The sequence below is a fragment of the Syngnathoides biaculeatus genome, chromosome 5 (assembly GCF_019802595.1).
Source record: "Syngnathoides biaculeatus isolate LvHL_M chromosome 5, ASM1980259v1, whole genome shotgun sequence".
NCBI lineage: Eukaryota > Metazoa > Chordata > Actinopteri > Syngnathiformes > Syngnathidae > Syngnathoides > Syngnathoides biaculeatus.
In genome coordinates, this window is record NC_084644.1 from 6,558,082 (window position 1) to 6,584,241 (window position 26,160).

Genomic DNA, 26,160 nt, shown 5'->3' on the forward strand with positions numbered 1-26,160 from the left:
GTGCAGTTGTACAAGATTGTATTTTTAACACCCTCCCCCCAAATACACAACTTTATGCACAGTACCGCTCATATTTCTGGTTAGGTTATGTATAATTTCTGTTTGATTTCTGACACTGGCTTAAACCTCCTTTTGTGTGTTGCTGTAACTTGTGCATGTTATTATGTGTATGACATTTACTTGAGATGTAGGACTTTGTTGTATTTGATCTACTGTGCCTGCTGTGAGGAACAGACTACTGGAACGTTGTTTTCTTGCTTGGAAAATCTTAAGTCATGAAAAGTGATGATGATGATACAGTGTTACCACTTGAAATCCGTCAAATATGTACAAAGTCGGCCGGCGTCGAACGCTGTTCTATTTGTTCTCCTGAAAACCTTTTAACGCGTCGGTACTGTCATCCGAGGCACCAACTGAATTGAAGTTGAGCAGGGAATGCCGGTTCTATCCTTAAATACTGTCTGATGCAAAAGGGAAACGATCCGAACGGGATGCTTTTGTAGAACATTTTTAACATAGTGACAAGTGTGCGTTGTCACACTCCCCTGCGCTCGCAGCCATTGGTGTCATTATTGTCCGCTGCAGTTGCTTGAGTAAGCTCCCCGTGCTTAATGCCAAATACTGTGCACCTTTCATGTGGAGGAAATATATATATGTGCTTATTATTTTTCAATTCATAACTTTTTAATGTGCTATTGTGTCCCCTGTGCATGCAGTGGATCTTTGCATGTGTGTTCCTTAGACCTCTTAATTGTGTGTTCATCATTTTGTCGTGCATTAACGAAAATAAAACAAAAGCACACCAAAAATATTTCTGCATTGGAAGCGAAAGGGTGTGTCATGTTCCGGCTTGCTCAGCGTATGAAACGGGGAAAACAATGAATTACGTGACATCGACTCGGAGCTGGTCTACCCCGCTCAAATGTGTGTGTATGTGCAGATACGTGCCTGATGCCTCAAGTCAATCGCAGATATCGTGTGTGTGTGTGTATATATATATATATATATATATATATATATATATATATAATATAAAATTCTCAGCACAGCTGGAATCTTGATGCAATCATCGGGCCGCAAAGTTGTTGCGTCTCCCATCTGCTCTGACCTAAAAAGTGGAAAAACTTTTAAGCGTTTAGCGGCAATGCGACCTTGATGCTGATCCAGGACTCCCAGATATTCCCGTCCAAAGTCATTTTGTTAAAATAACAGCACTGTCACACACTTATACACAAGCATCCTTTAATAAATTACATTTTTTTGTTTAGGGTTAACTTCAAATAAACACTGCCGTCTACATTGTTTCGAAATAATAAATAGCGCAGTGATTGGAAATAAATTCAATACTACACGGCTGGTTAGCATTGAAGCGGTGCGTGCGATTTCCTTCAGGCCTGCAGGATTCTCCTCAATCACACTCCTGCGCACTTCCAGTCAGAACTGCAGCGAGAGACCAAACAAGTCAGACACACACACACAAAGTACTGTAAGTACATTTGAGTCTGCATCTACACTGAAGAAAATAAGTATTTGAACACCCTGCTATATTGCAAGTTCTCCCACTTAGAAATCGTGGAGGGGTCTGAAATTTTCATCGTAGGTGCATGTCCACTGTGAGAGAGATCATCTACAAAGAAAAATCCAGAAGTCACAACATATGATTTTTTTTTCAACGATTTGTGTGATACAGCTGCAAATAAGTATTCGAATACGTGTCTTATCAGCTAGAATTCTGACGCTCAAAGACCGCTATAGTCCGCCTTTAAAAGTCCACCTCCACTCCATGTATTATCCTGAATCAGATACACCTCTGTGAGGTCGAAAGCTGCGTAAAGACCCCTGTCCACCCCATACGATGAGTAAGACTCAAACTTGTAACATGGCCAAGACCAAAGAGCTGTCCAAAGACACCAGAGACAACATTGTAGAACTCCACACGGCTGGAAAGGGCTACGGAGAAATTGCCAAGCAGATTGGTGAAAAAAGGTCCACTGTCGGAGCAATCATTAGAAAATGGAAGAAGCTAAACATGACGGTCAATCTCAATCGGAGTGGAGCCCCGTGCAAGATATCAACTCGTGGGGTCTCAATGATCCTTAGAAAGGTGAGGCATCAGCCCAGGACTACACGACAGGACTTGGTCAATGACCTGAAAAGAGTTGGGACCACCGTTTCCAAGGTGACTGTTGGTAATACACTAAGACGTCATGGTTTGAAATCATGCATGGCCCGGAAGGTTCCCCTGCTTAAACCAGCACATGTCAAGGCTCTTCTTTAAGTTTGTCAATGAACATTTGGATGATGCACAGGAGTCATGGAAGAAAGGTTTGTGGTCAGATGAGACCAAAATGGAACTTTTTGTTCATAATTCCGTTAACCATGTTTGGAAGAAGACGAAGGATGAGTTCCATCCCAAGAACACCATCCCTACTGTGAAGCATGGGAGTGGTAGCATCATGCTTTGGGGGGTTTTTCTGCACACGAGACAGGACGACTGCACTGTATTAAGGAGAGGATGACCGTGGCCATGTATTGTGAGATTTTGGGGAACGAATCTCTTTCCCTCAGTCGGAGCATTGACGATGGGTCGTGCATGGGTCTTTCAAAATGACAATGACCTGAAGCCTACAGCTACGAAAACCAAGGAGTATATCAAGGTTCTGCCGTGGCCTAAGCCAGTCTAGACCCAACAGACCTAAACCCAATGGAAAATCTTTGGAGGGAGCTGAAACTCTGTGTTTCTCAGCGACAGAAACAGGCTACTGGACTAAATATTAACATTGGTTTTCAAATACTTATTTGCAGCTGTGTCACACAAATAAATCAAGAAAATCATACATTGCGATTTCTGAATTTTTCTTTTTACATTATCTCTCTCACAGCGGACATGCGCCTACGATGAAAATTTCAGACCCCTCCGTGATTTCTCAGTGGGAGAACTTGCAATATAGCAGGATGTTCAAATACTTATTTTCCTCACTGTATTTTATGGCCAAAGCTCAAATGACGGAGGATACCTGAGGTTGGTCCTTGACGCTCTTGAGCCTCCTTGACTTTCCTTCTCAGCTCCGCCACCTCCTTCCTCAGCTCCTCCACCCTCCTCTGAGCCCCTGTGCTTGCAAATAAGCCCGTTCCTTTGTGAAAAGTCTGCTCAAAGTCCCTTTAAATCAGCCTCATCCCTCACCTATATCCTGTAAAGCGGGCAGGTGGTCCGCCATACACTGGCGGTACAGACGTTCTGACGTGATCAGCTCCTTCTGGAGGGCGGCGTTCTTCTCCAAGGCAACCCTCAGCTGCGTGTTGAGCTCTCCCTGAGTTGGTTTGGACAAATACCCGTCTCGACTCAGAAGACAACAGTTGCGTGTGTGGGCTAGCAAAGGCTGTTACATTTCTGGAAACTTTTCAAGGGACGTTTAGCGCTGGAGTTGGGCAAAATATTTTCAGTCGGTTAAGTGAGATTGGTTATTATTTATCCAGATTGGTTTTATTTGTGAAAGTTACTTATTTATTACTAGTAATATTACAAGTAAGTGGGTGATGTCTATTTTAATTTTGTTGTTTTTTTTTTCAACTGCAATGCTGCAACTTGGCTACTGACCAGAACAAACCGAACGTTACTCCAATTCTAAAGTCTCTACGTCACCGAAGTCACATGACTGGACCTTATCCTCACCAGGGTCACGGGGAGTGCTGGAGCCTATCCCAGAAGGCAGAGTACACCCTGAACTGGTTGCTCGCCAATTGCAGGGCAAATAAAGACAAACAGCCGCACTCACAATCACACCTTGGGGCAATTTGGAGTGTCCAATTAATGTTGCATGTTTTTTTGCGGATGTGGGAGGAAAACGGAATACCCGGAGAAAACCATCGCAGGAATGGGGAGAACATGCAAACTGCACACAGGTGCCGGGATTTGAAGCCTAGTCCTCAGGACTGTGAGGCCAACGATCTAACCAGTTTCACCTCCGTGCAGCCATTTTCTTATATTGTTATTCTTAAATTTTACTCGACCTACTAAATAATCAAGCTAAACATAATACTAAGTTTTACCAAACTCATGCCTTCCTGCGACTATACCAACTTTGTGTTAAATTATAAATTATTCACATTGAGTACATTTGTGAGAAAACTGAGATGAAATCATAATTATTTCAGTATGTATAGTTTCTGTGATTTTTTTTTTTTTTTTTTTGCTAGGTTGAAGGTTAAGAAAGTTTTTGAAATTATTTATGATGTGATGTAACATGTTGCAAGTTTTGTTCAGGCTCAGAAGCCCTGAAGTAAGCGGCATGCTGCGTATGCAAAATGCATAAATTCAACTGCAATTTGCGTTCAATCTGGCGGTTTTTATCGAGACTCTGTTGCAAAATATATACATATATTTTTTTTACCTAAACATTCTACATTATACTGAAGTGACTTCTGTCTTTGCCCTGTCAGGGTTCTCCACAGCAATTTACGTTCCCATGAAGAGTTTTCCTGTGAATTTTGCAATTCTATCCGTGTCATCACCAGACGAGCGGTGAACTCGGTCACGTCGGCTTTGTGTTCTCTTTCTTGCGCTGCAGCGAAAAAGCACAACGCGCCCACTTCCTCTTTTAAGGTCTTGACCTCAGCATCCTTACTGGAGATATGGTTTTCCATCATAGAGAGGATCTGGACAATCTGAGCTGCATCCAGAATAGAGGGGAAAATGTGATTTTTTTTTTTTTTTTAAAGTTGATTTAATTATCTCAATTTCCGGCAATTAGACAGAATTCCCACAGCAAACTCACTCAGGAAGTTGGTGTTAAGCTGCAGAGTTCTTTTTCCCACCCAGTGTTTATCCATGACGTCGAGCAGCTCCTCTAACGGCTTCCTGTAACTGTCCTGGGGGGGGGGAGCAGTCGAATTAGCTGCAAGTGCATTAACCTGGCAGAAGTCGAAGAAGACGACTTCATACCTGCTGCTTGTTTTCTGCTTGCAGCCCAGGTTTCGTCAGCCACGAACGATTGAAAAAGGGGCTGGAGCCAGAATGACTGGGACTGGGACATTGGTGGTCTGGAGCTTGAAAATGTTACAAAACACATTTTATCGAGGTACTACTACCAGGTTAAGCCACCTAATCAATAGTCAGCAGAGTCGCACATTTATTTTCTAGCGCACAGGTGTCAAACTCGAGGGGCCCGCCACATGATTTTATGTGCCCCGTGAAGCCAAATCTAGAGTGTCAACTTCCATGATTGTTGTAAAAATCTGTACCAAAATTTCAAATTGTCATATAAATGACAAAGTTGAGATATTACAAGGATTTTTTTGTTACCAAAACACATTACCCTCGATTTCTGATGAAATAACTCGTTCAGAAATTGATGATGTAAATATGTTGAGAGGATTGCATATTTTTGTTCCAGTTATTACGACCCTATGAGGGAAACTGGAACAGCAATGTGGCCCGTGAGAAATATGAGTTTGACAGCGCTGTTCTAGCGCATCTAACAACAGCCCTAATAAAAAACCGAATGCAAGTCAGAATATTGACTTCCAATAATAATCACGCTGGACTCTTGACGAGGGCAGCACGGTGGCTCAGCTGGAAAGCGTTGGGCTCACAGTTCTGAGATCCAGGGTTCGATCCCGGCCCCACCGGTGTGGAGTTTGCATGTTCTCCTCGTGCCTGCGTGGGTTTCCTACGGACACTCCGGTTTCCTCCCACATCCCCGAAACATGCAACATTAATTGGACACCCTAAATTGCCCCTCGGTGTGATTGTGAGTGCGGCTGTTTGTCACAATGTGCCCAGCGATTGGCTGGCAATCAGCACAGGGTGCACCCCGCCTCCTACCCGTTGACAGCTGGGATAGGCTCCAGCACTCCCCGCGACCCTTGCGAGGATAAGCGGCTAAGAAAATGGATGAATGGATGGACGAGGATTTTAGAGTGGCTCTCTGTTGCCACCTAGTGCTGAAATCACATAACTAAAAACAACAGCAATCGAATTGAACAAATCTGCAGGTTTGTTTTTTTTCATCAATTTGGTTCAGATTTTACGGAAAATATGTAACAAATTACAAAAATAAAAGACACTGCTGGTATGTGATGATCAGATTGTGCATCCTCACTGATAGTGGCATAAAGATGACAAATAAACGGGGCAACTACAATCACATAGAATTCAACCGTTGTGCAAGTTCACTCCAAGCAAGCTATAGAGCAATTATAACTGCATGATTTTAATGAGGAAAAAAAAAATAATAATATGCTTTACCTGACTGCAATTCTTCGTTTGAGTAACTGTGGCTTCTTCGGATGTCAACGGGGTTCGACCCGACATCATCTTCGTCACTCAGAAGGGAAAGCTTCATGCTGAGCCGCTCCACTAGGGCCTGTCTATCATCACGACTTCTAGAAATCAAGAACAAACGTGGAAACTCACCCGAGTACTCATCCTACCTCTGCAATGTAAAACTTTTGTTACAAAGTTGATGTTGTTAATCAGATTTGTTTTATGTACTTCTCAAAAAAATTCAAAACCATTCACTGCCATTGATGGCGTGAGAAGTCAAGCGTTCATGTTGACTGGGAAGGCTGGCAGTTTATCCATATTGCATTTGTGTATTTCATGTACGCTGTAGATGTATTACAGTTCAATAAACCCCTAAAAATCGCCACTCACCCCCTCAAGAAAAGCTGCAAAACGTTTAGTCCATCATTGTTTTAAATGCTCCCCCTATGTTCTCATTCAATGGACTTTTAAGTCTTACTGAGCATGTCCAGACTTAATTCAAGAGAAAATAACAACAACATACGTTGCACTGGACTACTGAGAATTATTTAACACAATTTCATGGAACAAATATAATAATTTCAGCTGTAAATGTAAATCAGTGCTTCTGATAAGTGTTCAGGCCAGCAGAGAAGGCCCAGCTTCAACCCTGCCAGCCCAGCAGTCGACAAAACACATCCCTAAATTACAAATAATTTTCCATTTTCATATTGCAGTGCACCTTAACCGGGAGCACCGCTTCTTGGCAGCCTTGCGCTCAGCGTCTTTGACCGGACAGCCATCTGAAAGCAAAGAGTTATCATAAAAATACTAACATAATTCATTTGGGATGAGCAGTTTACCTAATTTGCGTAGGCTGGCCATGGCGAGCACCACAAAAGGTCGGTAGTGCGGGTAAATCTTGCCCAGAGGGTTGAGTCTCAGATCCAGTTCTCTCAAAAATGACAACTCAAAGAGGACCTTTACCTCTTCAAGGGAAGGTATGCAGTTGTAGTACAGATTTAGGATCTGTAAGTGTTTCAAGTGTTGCAGGCCCTTAAAGAGATGCAATAAAAGGACACCGGAGGGTCAAAAAAAAAAAAAAAAAAACACATTCAGAACAGTGACCTTAACGTTCAAACCTACCTCAAGAGAGACTAACGAATTATGTGAAAGATTGAGAGATTTTAGACGCTCAAAGTTGGCCAGTCCATTTCCCAGATATCCAATTTTCTGCTTATAAGTTCCAGGTAGACTCAGTGAACGAACATCTCCTATTTAAAAAAAAAAAAAAAATGTGGTGAATTTTTTTTTTCTGTTTTCGCTTTCTTGACAGCGGTTAGCAACTTTGCTAGCTAAGCACCAAGGACAGCCAACATTTTTCATAGACCGACTGTACTCTACTTCAACTATGAATTATGGTAAGTATGAAGGAATGTTACCGAGGCGTTGGTGATTTAGACCCACTTTGTTCATTATCCACTCCTCAGTCAAAGCCACCAAAGTCAGCGGCGCCATCTTCCCCCCCCAAAATTTGCTTTCAGGTTATTTGAAAAATGTTCTTTTTTTTCAAAGTCAAACACTATTACTATTTTAGGATACTTTTTTAAAATACATGTCTGAGTTGATACGGCTGGATTAGAGCTAAATTAAAGCTATATAGAAAAGTCATCATACGAGGAACCGAATTCAAATTGCAAATGGAGTTTAACGGGCATAATATAACTCACAATATACAATATAAAAATATTTAAATATTGTTCAAGTGACACGAAACTTGCCAACTAAAATATATTTCTTTTCAACTACCGGTTAACCAAACGTTAAAAAAAAAAAAACTGCTCAGTTAATATTCAAGTTTACACGTACCATTGAACGCATCAAATATACGCATGCGCACTGGTGATGTCTGGGTGTGTCACATGGCCAAACAAACGTGCCACTTTTGCAAAATTCCACTTTTGTATACGACGTTTTTCTTCCGCCACAAATTTATACAGAATATTATCCGATTTTCATGCATTGTCATTGTTGCAGCTATTTCCGAGCACATGTCCCATTTTTTTTAGACCACTCGTTAACTTTGTATTTCTAGTTAATGGCGTTCAGTTTGTGGACATCATTAATCAACCTCGTGTTGTGTTCCTCAGCTCTTTCCACCTCATATAAACTTTTTAAGGTAGGTGTATTAACTACGGTCATAACAATAACCTGGTTTTCAGGCCTGATTTAAAAACGCTGATAGTTTGAGCAGACGACAGGTGTTCGGGAAGTTTGTTTGCTAGTATTAATGAGGATTTAAATAGCTGAATACTGTTTTTTGGTTCTTATTCTGAAAACATATCATAATCCTCAGAGATTAATTTAGGGATCTAAATGCTTTATATGGAACTTCTAAATCCAGGATGTCTTTTGATCTAAGACTATTCACTCCACTGTATACCAAGAGTAGTATTTTGAACTCGGTCCTTTGTTGTTGTTTTTTTTTCGTGTGTGGCAACAATCTATCCTTTCAGCGTTTTCACCATGTTTCTTCTCTTTTGCTTGTGTAGGGCCACAGAGCTCCCTCGGTTGGCTTCTTTTTGGTCGGCCTCTCTGCAGGTCTCGATGTCTTCCCTCCCTCGAGCGCACTCCTCGCCTCGCTCCAGAAAGACATCGAATGGGCCGCAGAGATTCTGGCCCCAGTGCTGCTTGCCTTCCACTTCCTGTGGCTCAGTGAAGACCGCAGCACGGCGTGTATTCTTTTGTTCGGCTCCTGCCTAGTGGTGTTATTTTGCGACCGTTTCTCAGCGGATACACTGGCGGTCCTGAGTCGCTGCGCGGGCCTGGCGTCCTTGTCCTGTTGCCTCATGGTGTGTCTGTTTGCAGGAAACCCCGTAGGGGCCTTGACTAGTGTAACGCTCAGCTTGCCAGTACTTTGGGGGCCTACTTTTGGGTCCCAGACTTTTGACTCCGCCAATGAGGTAGCCATGAAGTGGTTTTTGAAAGCCTCAATGTCTGTAGGCTGTTGGACCTCTTCACATTCCCTGGACAAGTTTTTGTTGGAAGTGAATGACCGATACCACTTAAACATGTAGGATTTATGTTCAGATTATCCATCCATCCATTTTCTTTGCCACTTATCCTCACGAGGGTCGCGGGGGGTGCCGGAGCCTATCCCAGCTGTCAACGGGCAGGAGGCGGGGTACACCCAGAACTGGTTGCCGGCTAATCGCAGGGCACATCGAGACAAACAGCCACACTCAGAATCACACCTAGGGGCAATTTTAGAGTGTCCAATTAGTGTTGCATCTTTTTGGGATCTTACGCCCACATTCCAAAACTCTATATTGTCTAATTATGAGCGCGAATAGTTGTTTATCATTTTGTGGGTGCCCTGTGGCTTACCCTGCCTCTCGCCCAAGCTGGGAAAGCATTTCAGGGAATGAATGGAAATGGAAATACAGTACTGGAGTCCATTCTAGGGTTAAACTGTCAGCATCACAAAAACATTTATTCATAGTATAGGCCACAGGTGTCAAACTCAAGGCCCAGGGGGCCAGATCTGGCCCGCCACATAATTTTATGTGGCCCGCAAAGACAACTCGTGTGCTAACCTCTGTGATTCTTGATAAAATTTGTAGCAAAATTCCAAATTTCAAGTATGAATATGATGAGGTGATTAAAGATTTTTATGGTTTCACATTCATAACGGCCTTCTGAGGGAAACCATAACTACATTGTGGCCTGTGACAAAAATGAGTTTGACACCCTTGGTATTGGCTGTCGTTTTAAGTAGTATTTGTTCGCGTATACTGTGCATTACTTATTTGCTTTTGACTTTATTTTTATCTGTATATCTATTCATTCACTTAATATTACATGTACATGTAATATTACTGTTTAAAAACACTCAAACAGGCTCCACTGTATTGTATGCATAAATCAACAATTTATCCCTCTTTAGTACCATTAAACAAGAACCACACCGCAATGTCTTCGGTAATATTGCTGAATATATAATCTCAACATGTGGCGGTACGGTGCCTCAGCTGGAAAGCGTTGGCCTCGCAGTTCTGAGGTCCTGGGTTCAATCCCGGGGCCGCCTGAGTATAGTTTGCATGTTCTCCCCGTGCCTGCGTGGGTTTTCTCTGGGTACTCCGCTTCCCTCCCACATCCCAAAAACACGCAACATTAATTGGACACCACTAAATTGCCCCTAGGTGTGATTGTGAGGGCGGCTGTTTGTCTCCATGTGCCCTGCGATTGACTGGCAACCAACCTCCTCCCCGTCGACATCTGGGATAGGCTCCAGCACTCCCTGCGACCCTTGTGAGGATAAGCAGCTAAGAAAATGGCTGGCTGGATGGGTAGGAACACTCACTGCTACCTTTTTCCCATTGTTTGTTTTGCGATCGTGCCTGAAAATATATGTTTAGAATTAATAAAAGATTGTGCAACTTAATTTTGGAGTATAATAGCAATTAAATGTATACAGTAGCTGGTTGTTTGTGAACCAAGAGCTCATCACTTTGGCACCGAGCACTTGAATCACGGCTGTCAAGCATCTGCTGCAGCTAACCCAGAATGCACTGAGCATGCTCGCTGCAGCTGTGGTCTGTAAATGGTCCAAGAGTGCGGAGGAGGAGGAGAAGGAGAAGGAGGAGGAGACAACAGTCGGCTGGGCTTCACGGCACTGAGATGCTGTTGCTGACATGAAAAAGGAAAGGAGCTGCACGGGAGAGACGTGTCACGGACGGGAGTGCGACATTGAAATGCAAATGACTGGGGAGGATACACGCTAAGGTAAAGAATTTGGAGCACAATGCATTATGGAATCTGTCAGTAAAAAAAAAAAAGAAAAGCAATTCCGATAGGTAAAAATGTCCACTGCTACCTGTTTTTGATTGACAGGAACTGTTGCATGTCGTGGAGATGTATGCCTTCTACTCCCTCTTGGTCTACATCTTCTACACTGTCTTCAAGAAGGAGGATGAGGAGGAGGACGCCTCGGAGGCATCATGTGGGACCTCCGCAGACGTATGTCTTAACTGCATCATATCCAGTCACGGGATTCCTTCGTCCTAAAAAATAACACTTTCCGTGAGGGCTTTACATGTGTCATTGCAAAAAGGTGACAGTTTAAAATGAGGTCTCATTTCTTGGCTATAAACTGTCAATCCACGCAGCTCTCCACGCAATGTGTAAATATTGTGATCATACCACCTGACCCTCATTTATCTCGCCGTGCTCAGGAGCCAAGAACTGTTTCCATGGAAACAGGGAGAAGGAGGAAAGATGGCCACACCCCCGATGTGAGAAAACAGCAGGCTCGTGTGAGGGTCAGTGATTCAAGTAAGTGTTCGAAATAAATGAGACTGATGCGGATGCCTCGTGATGTTTACGCTCCGTTATTGTGAATTGCGGTCATCCAGGCGGTAGCAGCGACAGCGATGATATGTCCCTGAGTGATGAAGACGAGCAAGAAGGCGGTGATATCCCAGCGTGCACTCCGCTGGGGGCATTTCTATCCTTTAAGCAAGAGTCGGATAAGAGGACGTCGCAGGGCCAGCTTGAGACAACGGGAAAGGTAACAGCGCAAATGATCAATTTCGCCACAAAACTGCCGCAAACCTGCCAAACTTTGCACTCAGTCGGGAGAGTCCCCCCTGATGGCCGTCATGTCGCACCTGCTGAGCTTCCTGGAGCAGTACTCCCACTTCCAGCAGCTGCAGCAGCAGGCCGAGCAGTACCGCGTCCAGCTCAAGCGGCACCGCGTGCAGCACCGCCGACAGATGAAGGCGCTGCGGGCCTCCTACCGCCAGCGGCTCAAGGACAAGAACAGCATCATTTGCGACCTGGAGGAAGCCGTCGGCCGGCAGCTCGGCCCGCGCGGCGACGGTGAGGAAAAGTTGGAGCGTGGTGTCAAACTCGAGGACCGGGGGCTAGATCCGGCCCGCCGCGTGACTTTATGTGGCCCGCGAAGTCAAATCTAGAGTGTCACTTTTCTTGTAAAAATCTGTACCAAAATTATTTCAAATTGTTCTATATCATAAATGATAACGTTGAGATATTACAAGCATTTTTGTTCCCGAACATGAATAGTTGAAAAACACATTACCCTTGATTTCTGGTTCCAAAACTAGTTCATAGATTGATGATCTATATATAATGAGACGATTAAATATTTGTATTGTTTCACAGTCGTAACGGCCCTCTTGGGGGAAACCAGAACGACAACGTGGCCCGCGAGAAAAATGAGTTTGACACCCCTGATCTACACTCACAATCGCACCAACTCCTCTAGGCGAGTTTTCATCATTCGGACACAGGATTGAGTTCTCTTAAATATGCAAAGAGAGTTTTTCCCATGTTGCCATCCATTTTCTATGGCGCTTATCCTCAATAGGCTCATATCTGAGTTGGACCCTTTACCAGGTGACTTTAGACAAGGGACAGGATGCACTCTGGAGTGATCCCAAGCAATTAGACGAACGGCCATTCATACTTGCGTAGACCTATGGACAATTTAGTCATCCATAAACGTAATCTATGTTTTTGGAAGTATCTGGGGGGGGGAAACCCATGCAAGCAAAGGGACACCGATGGGGAAAAAAAACTACACAAGAAGCCCAGAGTCCTGATTCAAACCCCAAACGTGATCTAAAATGTATATTTTAATTGATTAAAAGTTGGGGGGCACGGTAGAGCAACTGGTGAGAGCGTTGGCGTCACAGTTCAGAGGACCAGGGTTCAAATCCCGTCCCCGCCTGTTTGGGGATTGGATGGTCTCCCCGTGCCTGCGTTGGTTTTCTCCGGGGATTCTGGTTTCTTCACACATCCCAAAAACATCCATTAATTCAAGACCCTAAATTGCCCGTAGGTGTGATTGTGAGTGTGACTGTTGTCTGTCTCTATGTGCCCTGGGATTGGCTGGCAACCGGTTCAAGGTGTACCCCGCCTCCTGCACTCCCGCGATCCTCGTGAGGATAAGCGGCAAAGAAAATGGATGGATGGATATAAACAATTTTTCTCATGGTGGTGGCACATTATACTCCATAGTTCGGGGGCTGGTGGGACGGTGACTCAGCTGGTAAAGTGTTGGCCTCACAGTTCTGAGGACCTGGGTTCGATCCCAGCCCCGCCTGTGCGGACTTTGCGTGTTCTCTGTGTTCCTGCGTGGGTTTTCTCCAGGCACTCCGGTTTCCTCCCACATCCCAAAAACACGCGGCATTAATTGTGCACTCTAAATTGCCCGTAGGTGTGATTGTGATTGTGGCTGTTAGTCTCGATGTGCCCTGCGATTGGCTGGCAACCAGCTCAAGGTCTACCCCGCCTCCAGCCCGATGACAGCTGGGATTAGCTCCGGCACTCCCACAACCCTTGTGAGGATACGCGGCTCAGAAAAGTGGATGGATGGGTTAAAATGTGTCCCTCACACTTTTGAAGTTGTCGGTATGAATCTTAATTTGGGCTCGATTTGTGGAATCTGCATGTTCTCGCAATGCTTGCTTGGATTTTCTCCCACATCCATGATTGTCATATTCATCGTTCTGCGTATGTTGTCCATGTGTGAGTGTGAATGGTTGTTTGTCTGCATGCGGCCCGGAATCGACTGCCAACCTCTCACCCAAAGTCAGCTGCTGTAGAAAATGGACAGATGGAGTGAGATGGTTCATAAACAACACATTAGTCACGTAAAAGACACGAGAGTGTAGTTTACATACGTGTTTTGTATGTGTGTGTGTGTGTGTGTGTGTATAGTACACATCATCTTGGAGCAGATGGTTCTTTGAGCAGTAAGGCAGAACTAATTCTAAGATTTATGTTTACTTTTTTTGTATATTCATAGTATGTTCACATGTGCATGACTCTGTAAGTGATACCACACCATAGACCGACTGTGATGTCCATCTCATGAATATTAACGCTCATCGGTCGCAGGAAGAGGATGCAACATTCTTCCTCATTTAGACTCTTCGTTTAAGCCGCGAGCGGGCTGGCGAGGCTTATGAATAATATCTGAGCGTTTCATTCCCCCTGCAAATGGATTTACAAGTCCGCCCGCTGACACATGCAAGGCGGCAGCACGTGTACTCGTGTCGGACTAAAAATAGCTGCGGCGGCCCGTGTCCTTGTGTTGTCGAGCGGTTTGCTTTGTTTTGCTCGTCATGTCAGCGCGCCAATAACATCAGCACGGCCCACGTTGAAGATCTGAAGCCTGTCTGGGCAATCTCTAAATTATGATTATTAAGATGCTGGACGGTGTGGTGCTCCTGTTCCTGTTGAGATGGAAAATGGACAAATGAGCGAGGCTACACGTGAGAGGCTTGGCTCCCCTGCAGCAATTACGTTAGCGTCGCTGACTCGCTACATGGTGTATGAAAAGGCTTTAAGTGCATCCTTCGTGTTCCTTAATAATTACACGTGCATTTAAATTATCAAAGTCATTGAGAGAAATTTGCTTTGATAGATAAATTTGTTACGAGTGGAAACATTGAAAGAAGTCGCTTATTTTGTGTAGTCTTGACCAATGCGCCACTGGTTTATTTTTATTATTTTAAACACAGAAACACACGGCCTCGCTGCTGCTCGGCCTATTTCTACTTCCTAGTTTACCTGACACCGCCCCCCCTCCGCTCTTAAAGGGGTACACTCGTAATTACAAACAGAACGCACACCCGCAACTTTATATCTGCGGGCTTGACTGGTGGACGACACCCGTAACTTTATATCTGCGGGCATGACTGGTGGACCACACGACGCCCGTAACTTTATATCTGCGGGCATGACTGACCACACCCGTACATATTTCGAATGTGAATGACTGCAATCGAGAGAGTACAGACCCGCTATCTTAATCCTAACGTATAATATGACTTGCTAAAAGTTAGCAGTTTCCCAAGCCTTTACGCAACAAATGTTTGAACAAAAATGGTGGAGAAATACATGCAGAGAGATAATATTCCAATACTCTTTAGCTTCTAGGAAAAATGACAATACAGCTATTTACTGAGCAGTAGTAGAACAAGAAGTCTGTTCTTCTTCATTTGTGTTTGCATAAGTGTGTTATACCATATTTCTGTACTTCCAGGTATAACGCAAAGAGCAGCACACTCAGTTCGATTGCACTATTAAAAAAATACTAATAATGATGCATAAAATGTTGACAAAAAGCCATCATTTGGAAAGTAGGCCATGGGCAATTTGATGAGCGTACTATTTCTGGTTGACCTGATAAGAATATGGGCCAGCTCGTTCTACTGCTATTAACGAGACTAATTGTGTACTACTAGGCGAGAGTGGCAGTGATGCAGGCGCTCAGGGGGGGGTTCACAGCCTGGTCGAGTCCCTCTACGGCCTCCAGGGGGAGCGCAGCAAGCTGAAGGGAGAACTGCGCCTACTGCGCTCACAGCTGGAGCAGAAGGACCGAGACCGCCACTCGCGTATTCTGGCCTTTCAGCAGCAGGTGACGATACCGGACCGCCAAATAAAAAATATTATATCTCGCTATGTCGAAATCTGTTTTTCCCCTGGGCAGATTGATGACCTTAAAAGTGGGATTGAAGAACGCGAGGAGGAGTTGTGCAGACTCAAAACTGCCACTGTAAGTCCAGTTTATCAATTTCTGCATACACTTGTCTGGCCACAGGAGTGAAATGTCCTGCTGCAAACCTGAACGCAACGCAGCGTAGCGGGACACTCTTTCTTTTCCTCATTAAAAATCTATCTATCTATCTATCTATCCATCTATCCATCTATCTATCTATCTATCTATCTATCTATCTATCTATCTATCTATATCTATCTATCTATCTATCTATCTATCTATCTATCTATCTATCTATCTATCTATCTATCTATCTATCATCTATCTATCTATCTATCCATCTATCCATCCATCCATCCATCTAGCCAACCCGAGACCTCAGAAATGTGAGGCCATCTCTCTCTCTCTCTCTCTAACCCGGGACATCGGAACTGCGAGGCCTACGCTCCATCCAACCACATCCACCACCACAATCACATGCACGTCGCGACAAGCAGCCGCACTCACAATCACACCTAGGGGCAATTCAACTCCGCACAGGCGGGTCCGGATTGAACCCGGGACCTCAGAACTGTCAAGCCAACACTTTCCATCCGACCCACAGTGCCGCCATCATAAAGTCATTCGATTGAATTTTGGAGCCTTGACTTCAACTTCTTTGGGATGAACTAAATCAGAGAGGATGGGCAGACACCCTTGAAAAACTTTGTAGAATGTTTCAGCAGAAGCTGTCATTATGTATTTTCCATGGTTGCTTCCTGCAGATGAAATCATAAGCTGCTCCGGTACTTTTGTCTTAACAACGCGCTCGATTTCCACAGGGCGCCACAGACTCTGAGAAACGCGTCTTGTGTCTTTCGGCGGAGAACGAGACCCTCAAGCAGAGCCTGACGGTCACCCAGGGGCTCCTGCAGCAGCTCACCGCCGCCCCCCCGCAGTCCAGCACCATGCTCATCAAGGAAAACGAGAATCTGCGCAGCCGCGTGCTGCAGCTGGAGGCCTCCCTGCAGCAGCGCGTCGAGCGGCTGTCGCAGTTGGAGCAGCAGAGCGAACGCAGCGAGTGGAGGAGAGGGGAGGAGCTGAGGAGACGGGATGACAGAGTGAGGGAGCTTCAGCTGGAGTTGGACCGAGAGCGGGGCAAGGAGCCTGTGGTCAAGGTGAACAATTTGGAATTTTCTTTGTCAGTTCTTAACTCTTGCTCACCCACAATCCCAACAACAGGACTGCGATAGAAAATGAATTTCTTCCATCGTCACCTCAGTTCATGCAACCTTAGACGGCTTCACTTTGCGATACATACTGCCGTATTGCTCCGCAGTACGTCACCCAGACCGTTGAGGTCGAGTCCCCGGCCACCTTGAAGCAGCTGACCAAAACCAGACAGCGGAACGAGCTGCTGTCCGACAAGTTGTCCAACCAGAATGAGCGCTGCAAGCAGTTGGAGGAGCAAATCCGCAAGTCGGATGAACACAGCTGCAACCTGCAACACAAGGTATGGAGTGTATCTTCATCACTGGACTGGCCGCTCCATGTGGGCTGTGGGGTATTTATAAACAAAAGAAATATGTCATCAAATTAAACCGATTATCCATCCAACCATTTTCTTAGCCGCTTAGCCTCACAAGGGTCACGGGGAGTGCTGGAGCCTATCCCAGCTGGCAACAGGCAGGAGGCGGGGTACGCCCTGAACTGGTCGCCAGCCAATCGCAGGGCACATAGAGACAAACAGCCGCACTCACAATCACACCTACGGGCAATTGAAGGTGTGCAATTATTGTTGCATGTTTTTGGGATGTGGGAGGAAACCGGAGTGCCCAGAGAAAACCCACCCAGGCACGGGGAGAACATGCAAACTCATATTTGCTGTTTTTTTTTTTTTTTGGTCACGCTAAAGCCAGGTGTTGTATAAAAATATTGCCAAGGAACTGTTGAAGTGAGGAGAGGCGCTTCATTTAGTCAGACCGTAGCCTCGTCCCATAGACCAAAAAGTCTTTTACTGCCATCTTGTGGCATCTATATGCAATTAAAAACCTTTGCCTGGTCGGGCATCAATTACTTGCAGATTTTTGGTACTAGCTGCAGGGTTCTGGTACCTGCCATAATTCGTGGCCGACAGAGCGCACGTGGTTATAAGACTCACCGAGTACATTTGTAAAGGAAATACTATTTGGTACATACATACGCCGCACCTGTGTAAAAGCCGCAAGTGCCCACATTGAAACCCACATTCAAACATGAGATATTTACAAAGAAAGACAATTTAACGCTAGCGCTAACGCTAACATTAGCGCCACGCTAATGCAAACAGGGCCGGTCAAAATAAAACTTACCAGTAAATATCGACACGCCAGTAACACAGCAGCAACACACTAGCACAGTGCTAACGCAGCGCTAACAAGTCCGGTAAAAGTCACATCCTTGGCACATATATTCCACCGTCTCATTCTTACCTTTTCTGCTCGAGTGCCTCCTTGTGGCTGTTAGAAAAAACGCACAAATTAGCCGCATCACCGCATAAACCGCAGTGTTTAAAGCGTGTGGAAAAAGTTGCGGCTTGCAGGCCGGAAATTATGGCATTCTAATATTCTCGATGATGATGGCCCGATTATCGTGGTGTATAAATGAAGCAAAAACAAATTAATTAGCTGTATTTTTTTCCAACACAGTCCACCCACTAGATTAGTTCAACTGATCATCATCCATATTTGTCGCCTTTTTTCGCTAGATTGCAGCTTACGAGCGGGAGATCGGCCAGTTGAGAGAGGAGCTGTTGAAGGAGATCAACCACTTGGAGGAGAGGAAGGAGGAGGCGGTCAAGGCGGCCGCAAACTGTTCAGCGGAACACTTTGAGGACCTGCGGGACCAGTTCTTTGGTTGGTTACGTCGCTTGCGCTTCCTTCACACCCCCCCATCGGTCTATTACGGACAATTTAAACGCCACTTTTTCTTTTCTTTTCCCCGTCAGGTCTACAGAAGCGTCTGACGGCCCTCCCCTCAACTCTGCGCTGCATGAAAACGGACTACGCCAGCCTGAGGAGCCAAGTTCGGAACTTCTCCGAGTTTTACGGAGCGGCGATCAAGGAGGCAAAGAAACAGGTGAACCGCGTCGCATTACTCGATATCAGTGATCCATTTTATTCAATGGAAAATCAAAAATATTGTATTCTTTCATTTCCAACTGCTTATCGTAAAGGTGTCAAACTTGAGGCCCGGGGGCCGGATTCTGCCCGCAAAATGTGTGCCAACTTCTGTGATTCATGCTAAAATTTGTTCCAAAATTTCATGTGATATTAATATGTAGTTGGCGGCACGGTGGTTCAGCTGGTAAAGCGTTGGCCTCACAGTTTTGAGGTCCCGGGTTCGATCCCGGCCCCACCTGTGTGGAGTTTGCGTGTTCTCCTCGTGCCTGCGTGGGTTTCCTCCGGGTACTCCGGTTTCCTCCCACATTCCAAAAAACATACAACATTAATTGGACACTCCAAATTGCCCCTCGGTATGATTGTGAGTGCGGCTGTTTGTCTCAATGTGCCCTGCGATTGGCTGGCGACCAATTCAGGGTGTACCCGCCTCCTGCCCATTGACAGCTGGGATAGGCTCCAGCACTCCCCGCGACCCTCATGAGGATAAGCGGCGAGGAAAATTGATGGATGGATAGATGGATTAATATGTAATCAATAATGAACTATTGTTAGCATGTTTTGCCTCCAAAATCTTTCACAGTTACTTCAGCAATAGTTGAACAAATGTATTGTTGACTTCTGATTTCCAAACTAGTCATCGATCAATTTCTTGTGTATTTGGGATTATATGATGAGACAATAAAAGATTGACATGCTTTTACAGTCATAAAGGCACTCTGAGGAATGTGGCCCACGACAAAAATGATCGCTTCACTTAATATCATTTCTGTTGGCTGCATTACCGTAATTTCCGGCCTACAAGCCGCGACTTTTTTCACACGCGGTTTATGAGGTGATGGGGCGCTAGCGTTAGCGCGAGCATTAGCGTGGCACTAGTGTTAGCGCACCTGGTTATAAGCCTGGGTACACAAAAGCGGCGTGAGCGTGAAACTCGTTTTGTGTACCAAGGCTTACAACCAGGTGCGCTCTGTAGGCCGGGAATTACGGTACTTCGAGTATGTGAATCTGGATGCTAGATTATTCCAGATTTATGTCATTTATCTGTAATGATCTGCACATATGAGTATACTTCATAATCAGTATCTCTGGTGAGTATGATATAATGTATTTGTCATTAGATAAACATGAATTCCGACGGCGGTGGTATTTAGAGGTAATTAAGTTGGGCATGTCCACGTTCAAGGCCGAGGTGGCAACTACACGCCGAGCCACTGGTCCCGGATGCACAAGAATAATGTGATTATTCTCGTTTGGCAGGTTTCGGCAGCCATCTGTGAGATGTCAGAAGCCAACAAAGACCTTCTGGAGAAGTACAGAAAGGAGGTTGCGCTGCGCAGGAAGTTGCACGAGCAACTAGTGGAACTGAAAGGTATGCAAAGCTACAACGTACAGCAGTATCCGGTACATGCGCAACCGACTTTCACGTTCGAAGCACTTTCTTTTCCCGGGTTTGGTCACATGACGTCCCACAGATAGCAGCTTTGGGTCATTTTACTGTCTCAAGCTTGTTACGTATATTGTCAAGCATCAAGAAGGTGAAAAAGAAAAAAAATCTGCTCGTCATAATGTAAATGCTCAATTACAGGATTTTTGGGAATGACAAAAATATTCAGTATGATGTTGAAAACAGAATATACGTGATCAAAATAACTAATTTCATCATAATTCTTATAGTAATTTCCGTTTTACACAGCGCACCTGATTATAAGACTCAGCCGGTACATTTGTCAAGGAAATACCAACGCCCTAGCACGGCGCTAATGCTAGCGGGGCACTAACGCTAGTGCGGCGCCAACAGGGCCGGTTAAAAAAAAAACAAAAAACATACCAGTTAAAAATCACTGAAACACGGCAGTAACACGCTAGCAAAGCGTTAACGCTAGCACAGCACTAACCGGGCCGGTTTTAAAAAAAAAAAAAAAACATACCGGCAAAAGTTACTTCTTCGGCACATATATTCCACCAGTGTCACTCTTACCTTTTCCGCTCAAGTGCCCCCTTGCGGCCGTTAGAAAAACTGCACAAAAAAGTCGCGGTTGATAGGCCGGAAATGACGGTATGTGTGTCTTGCATCCTGTAGGCAACATTCGCGTACTGTGCCGCGTGAAGCCTGTACTGAAAGAAGACCAGCACGAGGAGGGCCAGTCCGTGGTGGTGACCACGGACCCCGAAAACGAGTCCTCGCTGAGTGTGATGAGTAAAGGGAAAGGTCGTGTTTTTGAGCTGGATAAGGTCTTCCAACCTCAGGCTACACAGGAAGAAGTTAGCACATCAAAACATTACAGACGAGGAATCATTTGGAAAAAACTGTCATAACTTCATAACTTGCACTTTGTCGCCTTCAGGTCTTTCAGGAGATCGAGCCGCTCGTGACTTCGTGCATCGATGGCTATCATGTGTGCATATTTGCATATGGGCAGACTGGCTCCGGGAAGACATACACGATGGAGGTAATGATATCGGTCGGGGCTTCCGTCCACAAGCTTACGTAGCTTTTTCCCCTGCGTGATTTTAGTACATTAATAGATTTTGCTACAAGTTTGAATCACACTTGTGAATGAGCAAATCTCAAAGCTCCCAATGACCTATGATTTGTTAATAAGTTATTAATAACTGAGGCTATTCATCGAGGTGAAGACTCTTATCATTTCAAGTTTCCTCATAATAATTATCAACAATGGTTTAACAAAGTAAAAATGCATAGATATCAATATGGAATACTTTATTTCTATAAATCTCTGCAAGTGTTTTTCCATTTTCAAATGATGACATTTTTAACATTAGTCTGAGGAAATCGCAATGTCCCATCACTGGTGAGCTGTTTTGAGAACAGACCTGCAGGCTTTCTACTCTTTCTACTCCTTCAACAAAATATTTTAATTTCTTTAGATCTCTATCTCTGATGATTTTATGGTTTTCCCGAAGACAATTCTTACTTTGAGCTGATTTTATTATTACAGTATGACCTAAAACAAGAAAGAAAAATCATGACTGAGGTTTTTAGGCTAACAACATCTACGTAAATTAGAATATCATTTATTTATCCATCCATTATCTGAGCCGCTTATCCTCACAGGGGTCACGGGAGTGCCGCAGCCTATCAACAACAATAACAGTAGTACTCGCAACCGTACCAAGGGGCAATTTAGAGTCTGCAACGCATGCATGTCTTTGGGATGTGGGAGGGAACCGGAATGGTCAGAGAAAACCCACGCAGGAACGGGGAGAACATGTGGTGTGGCTGGGATTTGAACCCCGGTCCTCAAAACTGCGTGTCTCCACCGTGCCACCCTCAATTTCATCCATCCATTTTCTTAGCCGCTTATCCTCACAAGGATCGCGGGGAGTGCTGGAGCCAATCCCAGCTGTCAACGGGCAGGAGGCGGGGTACACCCTGAACTGGTTGCCAGCCAATCGCACTCACAATCACACCTATGAGCAATTTAGAGTGTCCAATTAATGTTGCATGTTTTTGGGATGTGGGAGGAAACCGGAGTCCCCCGAAGAAAACCCACGCAGGCACGGGGAGAACACGCAAACTCTACACAGGTGGGGCCGGGATCGAACCCGGGTCCTCAGAAGAACTGTGAGGCCAAGGCTTTACCAGCTGATCCACCGTGCCCCCCCCCCCCCCTCCCCAGAATTTCAACATATCACTTTAAATCAGTGCCGGCTGTGTTTGTTCTGCTTTTCAGGGCAGTATAGAGAACCCCGGCATCAACCAGAGGGCCCTGAAACATCTCTTTAGTGAAATTGAGGAGCGAAAGGACATGTGGTCCTACACCGTCACCGTCAGCTCCGTGGAGATCTACAACGAGGTGCTAAGGTGACGAAAGACCCGGGGCGAGGCGCGACAGCGGGATAACTAACGGCTGGCGGGGTAACGACACTTTTTTGAACCTCAGGGATCTCCTGAGTAAGGAGGGAGAGAAACTGGACATCAAAATCAACCCGGATGGAACGGGACAGCTGCACGTGCCGGGACTCCGGATCATCGAGGTCAAGAGTTTCCAGCACATCAAGAAGGTGAAAAATGGAAAAAAAAAATAAAAAAAAATGCTCGTCATAATGTAAATGCCCAATTACAGGATTTTTAGGGATGACAAAAATATTCAGTATGATGTTGAAAACAGAATATACGTGATCAAAATAACTAATTTCATCAAATAAATACAAGTAAGCAAACATATAATAATCTGTGCACTTAAAACCTTTCTTAAAAAAATAATAATTTAAAATTTAATAACCAGTGTTTTTAAACAGCAGAATATGAAATCCATACATACATAAAATGAACACATGCACATTTTAAGAGAGATTTATTCATTCATCTAAAGGTACTTTTTATACTGAACTCAATATTCAGATCACTTACCAATAATGTACAGTATTTTCCATATATTTTTTATATTTATATATATTATCTCATTTATATTTTTAAAATATTTTTACACCAATTTTTTTTCATGTTCCAATACAAATGTTTGAAAGTGTCTTTTACGAAGTTTAAATGTTTTTAAAGCATTATATGAGAGGTAAAAACAAAAGGGGGGGGGGGGGTTTATGGTCTATGGCACAGGTGACAAACTCAAGGCCCGGGGGCCAGATCCGGCCCTCCACATGATTTTATGTGGCCCGCAAAGGCAAATTCTGTGTGTCAACTTCCATGATGATTGTGGAAATCTGTACCGAAATTTCAAGTTGTCATACATCATAAATGGTAAAGCCAAAATATGACCAAACATGAACAATAGTTGAAAAAAACATTACTCTTTATCTTGTTCCAAAACTAGTTGATAAATTTTGTGTCTACATATGATGAGGCAATTAAAGACTAGTCTGTTTGTGTCCAGATTTTAGCCACGGCCCGCAGGAACAGGATCACCTTCGGCACTCAGATGAACCAGCACAGTTCTCGCTCTCACGCGCTGCTCTGCATCACCGTTCAGGGCACGGACCTCGCCACCGGCTCCAAAACCACCGGTCAGCTGTGCGCGCATCAGTATTTGAACATCTCTGTGGAAATACCAAGCTGTACATTTAATAGGATTGGACAGGATATGTCCAGGTATGAGTTTTATTATGTATCTCTGGCATTTTCTTTCGTCTTGTCCTCAGGCAAGTTGAACTTGGTTGACCTGGCCGGATCGGAGCGGGTATGGAAGTCCGGGGCGGAGGGCGAGAGGCTGAAGGAGGCCCAGAATATCAACCGCTCCCTTTTGGCGCTCGGGGACGTCATTCAAGCCCTGAGAGCGCGGCAGACTCACATCCCCTTCAGGAACTCTCGTCTGACGTACTTGCTGCAGGGCTCTCTGGGGAAAGGCAGCAAGACGGCCATGGTGGTGCAGGTAGGAGTGAAATTGATTCGGAATTTACCGGGAGACACGAAAGCGTTAGCCCCGAGGTGGTGAGGATTGGAGTTCAAATCCCGGCCCTGCTTGTGTGGGTTTTGTCCGGGCACTCCGTCCCCCCCGCATCCCAAAAACATGTAACATTAATTGGACACTCTAAATTGCCCCTAGGTGTGATTGTTGCGTGATTGGCTGGCCTCCCGCCCGTTGACAGCTGGGATAGGCTCCGGCACCTCCCGTGACCCTTGTGAGGATAAGCAGCTCAGAAAATGGCAGGATTACATTCACCAATATCACATTTTCCTCTTGGGTAGCACAGTGATCCTAGCGTTTAAGCGCATTTGCCTCACAGTGGAGAGGTCCTGGGTTTGACTCTCACATCTCAGTCCTTGCGTTGATTTTCTCACAGTACTCGGTCTTCCGTCCAAATTTCCAGAACGTGATGTCAGCTTCATTAATGGGGAGAAAGAAAGAACATGCATGGATGGTTGTTATTGAAATATGTGCAGTGTTAGTAGGACGACGTCAACAAGTGGGTCACAAACCGTAATTTCTGGCCTACAAGCTGCGACTTTTTTCACACGCTTTCGACCCTGCGGTTTATGCGGCGATGCGGCTAATTTGTGCATTTTTTTATAACGGCCGCGAGGGGGCACTCGAGCAGAAAAGTTAAGAATGACATCGGTGGAATATATGTGCCGAGGAAGTGACTTTTGCCGGCCCTGTTAGCGCTGTGCTAGCGTGTTGCTGCTGTGTCACTGACGTCTCTCAATGATATTTACGGGTAAGTTTTATTGTAACCGGCCCTGTTAGCGTGGGCACTAGCGTTAGCGCCAGCGCAGTGTTAAACTCTTTCTGTGCAGCATCTTTCTTTGTAAATATCTCGTGTTTCAATGTGGGCACTTGCGGATTTTACACAGCTGCGGCCTATGCATGTACCAAATGGTATTTCCTTTACAAATGTACCCGGTGAGGCTTGTAACCAGGTGCGCTCTCTAGGCTGGTGTGACGGTCTGAGTGCTCCCGGTGCTGCAAAAGTCTCTTTGTGAATAATGCGCATGCGCGTATAGCGTATATTTCGTAAACTTCCGGCCAGTCTGAAACATCCCCATCCATGCTGCGACATGTGCCATTCGACAACTTGTGGGACGTCTCAGAAAGACGAACACAGCGAACGTACGTATGTGTGTGTATATCTTTTTTTTTTTAATCAACTTTTATTTTAAGGTTAGGTTCTAACGTATGTTAGCTCCCTCTATGTGGAAGAAGGGGAACTATGAGACCGGGAGATTTCCCAGTAAGCGTCTGCTACGTACCCAGAGTTCCCCTGTTTGTAACTTATGCGCATTCATCACAAGGAGACTTTTCAGCACGGGGGAGCGCTCAGACCGTCACACCAGGAATGACGGTGTGTGTGTGTGTGTGTATATATATATATATATATTTTTTTTTAATTCATGGCATTTCTCTTGTTGCAAAAGATAAAGGTAGATTTCTGTTAAATATTCAATCTTTTATGTTTTCCCTTTGAATTAATATGTATTTTTAAGTATTTACTTCATTGGTAAATGGTACGTAATTCTAGTTATTTATTTATTTGTATTTATTTATCTATTAATATAATAAAAATAGTAAATAATTAAAACAAAGAACAAAATAATAATATATTTATTTATTTATTTATCCCACACCAGTCAAGTAAATTTTGTATCACATTGTTTTATGACCTTGATTTTGCCTTCTTTTCCCAAAGGTGTCGTCACTGGAGAGCAACGTAGGCGAGACCCTCTGCTCGCTGAAGTTTGCCCAGCGGGTGTGCAAGGTAGAGCTCGGCCCCGCGGCCAGGAAGATCGAATCCGGCGGCGGCCAGTGCGACTGAGCCGAGCAAACGCAGTC

The 26,160-nt window shown here is 44.8% G+C and overlaps 2 protein-coding genes across 6 annotated transcripts; one reads left to right on the forward strand and one right to left on the reverse strand.

The window, feature by feature from the left end:
• Positions 1-1,241: 1,241 nt before the first annotated feature.
• Positions 1,242-8,193, reverse strand: cep72 (centrosomal protein 72). Of its 3 annotated transcripts, none has more exons than XM_061819337.1 (11): positions 8,114-8,193; positions 7,391-7,518; positions 7,108-7,300; positions 6,987-7,047; positions 6,248-6,384; positions 4,943-5,046; positions 4,776-4,869; positions 4,392-4,670; positions 3,185-3,311; positions 3,018-3,110; positions 1,242-1,440 (listed from the first exon to the last, which is right to left on the reverse strand). In XM_061819337.1, exons 1-11 carry the CDS (start codon positions 8,136-8,138, stop codon positions 1,413-1,415), a joined length of 1,269 nt encoding a protein of 422 aa, XP_061675321.1. In that variant the 5' UTR covers positions 8,139-8,193; the 3' UTR covers positions 1,242-1,412. The 3 variants fall into 3 exon arrangements, with proteins under 3 accessions (XP_061675321.1, XP_061675322.1, XP_061675320.1); XM_061819338.1 differs by lacking the exon at positions 8,114-8,193 and adding an exon at positions 7,687-8,101 and having other exon boundaries at positions 4,513-4,670; XM_061819336.1 differs by lacking the exon at positions 8,114-8,193 and adding an exon at positions 7,687-8,101.
• si:ch211-257p13.3 (kinesin-like protein KIFC3) lies at positions 7,357-26,155 on the forward strand. Of its 3 annotated transcripts, none has more exons than XM_061819334.1 (20): positions 7,357-7,494; positions 7,581-7,665; positions 8,797-11,029; positions 11,138-11,263; positions 11,479-11,578; positions 11,659-11,813; positions 11,878-12,124; positions 15,520-15,692; positions 15,765-15,830; positions 16,595-16,930; positions 17,092-17,265; positions 18,499-18,646; positions 18,739-18,869; positions 20,171-20,282; positions 20,994-21,175; positions 21,259-21,363; positions 22,609-22,739; positions 22,819-22,939; positions 23,767-24,261; positions 26,018-26,155. In XM_061819334.1, exons 4-20 carry the CDS (start codon positions 11,159-11,161, stop codon positions 26,141-26,143), a joined length of 2,907 nt encoding a protein of 968 aa, XP_061675318.1. In that variant the 5' UTR covers positions 7,357-7,494; positions 7,581-7,665; positions 8,797-11,029; positions 11,138-11,158; the 3' UTR covers positions 26,144-26,155. The 3 variants fall into 3 exon arrangements, with proteins under 3 accessions (XP_061675318.1, XP_061675319.1, XP_061675315.1); XM_061819335.1 differs by lacking the exons at positions 7,357-7,494; positions 7,581-7,665 and adding an exon at positions 8,284-8,423 and having other exon boundaries at positions 23,767-23,896; positions 24,032-24,261; XM_061819331.1 differs by lacking the exons at positions 7,357-7,494; positions 7,581-7,665 and adding an exon at positions 8,284-8,423.
• Positions 26,156-26,160: the final 5 nt, after the last annotated feature.

Coding starts and splice junctions, on each gene's coding strand:
- cep72 (XM_061819336.1), bottom strand. CDS start 7,762: ATGGCGCCGCTGACTTTGGTGGCTTTGACTGAGGAGTGGATAATGAAC. Junction 5,047..6,247: donor AAACGAAGAATTGCAGTCAG/GTAAAGCATATT, acceptor AACATTTTCAAG/CTCCAGACCACCAATGTCCC. Junction 1,441..3,017: donor GCGTCAAGGACCAACCTCAG/GTATCCTCCGTC, acceptor CTCTCGCTGCAG/TTCTGACTGGAAGTGCGCAG.
- si:ch211-257p13.3 (XM_061819334.1), top strand. CDS start 11,159: ATGTATGCCTTCTACTCCCTCTTGGTCTACATCTTCTACACTGTCTTC. Junction 20,283..20,993: donor GCAACTAGTGGAACTGAAAG/GTATGCAAAGCT, acceptor TGCATCCTGTAG/GCAACATTCGCGTACTGTGC. Junction 22,940..23,766: donor GTTTCCAGCACATCAAGAAG/GTGAAAAATGGA, acceptor GTTTGTGTCCAG/ATTTTAGCCACGGCCCGCAG.